The sequence below is a fragment of the Argiope bruennichi genome, chromosome 3, assembly GCF_947563725.1.
Source record: "Argiope bruennichi chromosome 3, qqArgBrue1.1, whole genome shotgun sequence".
NCBI lineage: Eukaryota > Metazoa > Arthropoda > Arachnida > Araneae > Araneidae > Argiope > Argiope bruennichi.
Window position 1 is genome coordinate 24,441,524 of NC_079153.1, and position 2,409 is coordinate 24,443,932.

A 2,409-nucleotide genomic window follows, 5' to 3' on the forward strand; every position below is an offset into this window, starting at 1 on the left:
GATGAGTTTGCTCTTCCCACAAACTCTCCTTTCGTGAAATGAATTAAATATATTTAAAGCTTTCACACTGAACTTTTTTGTGTGAGTATTTTTCTTCTGATGTTATCGAAACGCTTTTCATACTTACATAACTTTCAGTTATCACTTTCCATTAATTGTCTCCCATGCTAATAAACCCCTCAGGGGCTCACCTTCTTTAGGCGAGTACGGGTGTCCCAATCCCGAGGTACCCAGGGATCTTTACTCTCTTTCAATTCATTTCCCCTACGCCTTCTGCTGTCTGCTCGGTCTTTCTATCCCTCGACAGCAAGCTAGGGAGCTCTCCATGAGAAGCTGTCGCCGCTCTGTTTGTTTTTTGCTTCTCATGGACAGCCAAAAGCCCCACGTGGCGACCCATTAGATGGGCGGTGCACTGTGGTCCCCAGTGTATCAATCTGCTGGTAACTAGCCACCAAAGTGGTTAGTTTGCTAGGGATCAAGCAAAATAGTCATTCTCTGGGGCTTGGCGTTAAGGATAGTCAACGTTCCTGGAGATGACTCTGAGCGCATAGGTCCCGGCTAGTACCAAAGTAAGTGCCGAGGTTGGGGATGCCCAGAGCCGGTGGCTGCTTTCCCTTGTTGGCTCCATGGTGGGCGGTGCCGTCGGAGCCCGAATTACTTTGTATTTCTTGCATGGCTAAGAAAAAGAAATCTCCCTTCAGTGGGCATCACCTTGAACAAAATTTTTTGTTTGAAAAGCATTTCGATACATTTCTTTGTGATGAAGATACTATCTTCATCACAAAATCAGAAATTTCATTCAATTTCCCCTTTTTTAGTAGAAAAAGGTACATCTGGTCAATTAGGTGCAGTATCGTCAATTCGTAAATTACGTTCCTGGAATTTGCTTATCAAAGTTTCTTCTGAAAAGCAGGTTCAGCAGATAATGAAAATAAAATCCATTGGCGGCATTCCAGTTTCAGTTAGTCCACATAGAACTCTAAATTTTACCAAAGGAGTTATATCATGTGGAGAACTGTTCAATACACCTGTTGAACAAATTACCAAAGATTTGAATAGCCAAGGAGTCACTAACGTTCAACGTATCACACTACGAAAAGATGGGCAATTGCTTAATACTAAGCATCTCATTTTTACTTTTCATTCACCAAAATTGCCGGGGTTCATTAAAGCTGGATGCATGAATTTACCCTTTAGGCCGTACATCCCAAATCCTTTGCGATGCTTTAAATACCAGAGATTTGGTCATTCCAAAGCTTCCTGCCACGGGACTCTCACATACGCCCGTTGCGCGGAAGGTGGTCATGAAAGTTCAGAATGTACCGCACCGGAAAAGTGTGTTAATTGTAAAGGGCAACACACTTCCTTTTCCCGCTTATGTCCAATAAAATTGAATATTGAAAAGGAAGTAGTGTCTGAAAAAGTGACCAAAGGAATATCTTACATTCAAGCTAAGCAAAGTGTTAAATCTCGTGCAACCACTTCTGGATTAACTTACGCAACTGCTACTAAAAGTATCCTTGAAACTAAAAGCACCCAAATGATCTCTGTTAACTTACCTTCTGATTCCTCTTCTATTAAAAAATCTTACGTCCCTACTGAAATGTGTTCTAGATCTACTGAATCCTTTTTAGCAGCATTTTCACCCAAAATAAGTGCTGAAAAAATTTCCCATCTGGAGAAGCATGTTTCAGAATGTGCTTCTACTTCTCCAGTTCTCACTGGCTTCAAACACGTTCAAAAAAGAAAAAAAAATCAAGAAGGATCCAAAATTAAAACCAAGCCAAAACAAATCATCCCAACAAGTTTCTCCTAAGTCCCGTACAGAAAAAGAATCGTTTTCCAAATTTGTAAAACTTCACCCAGCCAAATACCAAACTCTGCTATGATGCAAGATACCAAATCTTCTGTTACAAAAAAAAAAAAAAAAGACAAAAAAAAAAGACAAAAATTGACACATGCACTCGTGTTGGGGAAAAATCTAATTTTGAACATTTTTGCATCTCTACATTAGAAGGTACCCCTGTCTTGCACCCTGAAATCGACACAGAAATGACTATTTCGAGTTCCTCAGAGGACATGTTGGAGTACGACATGAGTGAGGAACTTGAAGAGACATCTGAAGATGTCTGTATTCCACCTCCTTCCATTAGGGAAAAAAAACAAAAACAAAACAGCTAAACTTAAATATATTATTCCAACAAAGTATAAAAATAAATAACATTCTTCGCTTTGTAATTTCTCTTTGCATAGCTTAAAAATTCTTAACTTTTTAAAATCTTGAATGCGTTTATAGTATTTATTATATATATATATATATATATATATATATATATATATATATATATATATATATATATATATATATATATATATATATATATATTACCATTTCTCATGTATGAGTGT

At 37.8% G+C, this 2,409-nt stretch overlaps 1 protein-coding gene across 1 annotated transcript; it reads left to right on the top strand.

Annotated features, from left to right (window-relative positions):
* The first annotated feature begins 588 nt into the window (after nucleotides 1-588).
* Nucleotides 589-1,816, top strand: LOC129962782 (uncharacterized). The gene is made up of 2 exons (XM_056076776.1): nucleotides 589-700; nucleotides 819-1,816. Exons 1-2 carry the CDS (start codon nucleotides 589-591, stop codon nucleotides 1,814-1,816), a joined length of 1,110 nt encoding a protein of 369 aa, XP_055932751.1.
* Nucleotides 1,817-2,409: the final 593 nt, after the last annotated feature.

Excerpts from the sequence above, each read along its gene's own strand:
- LOC129962782 (XM_056076776.1), top strand. The coding sequence starts at position 589 with ATGCCCAGAGCCGGTGGCTGCTTTCCCTTGTTGGCTCCATGGTGGGCG. Across the intron at positions 701-818 it reads GAAAAAGAAATCTCCCTTCA|TAGAAAAAGGTACATCTGGT; the intron begins GTGGGCATCACC and ends CCCCTTTTTTAG.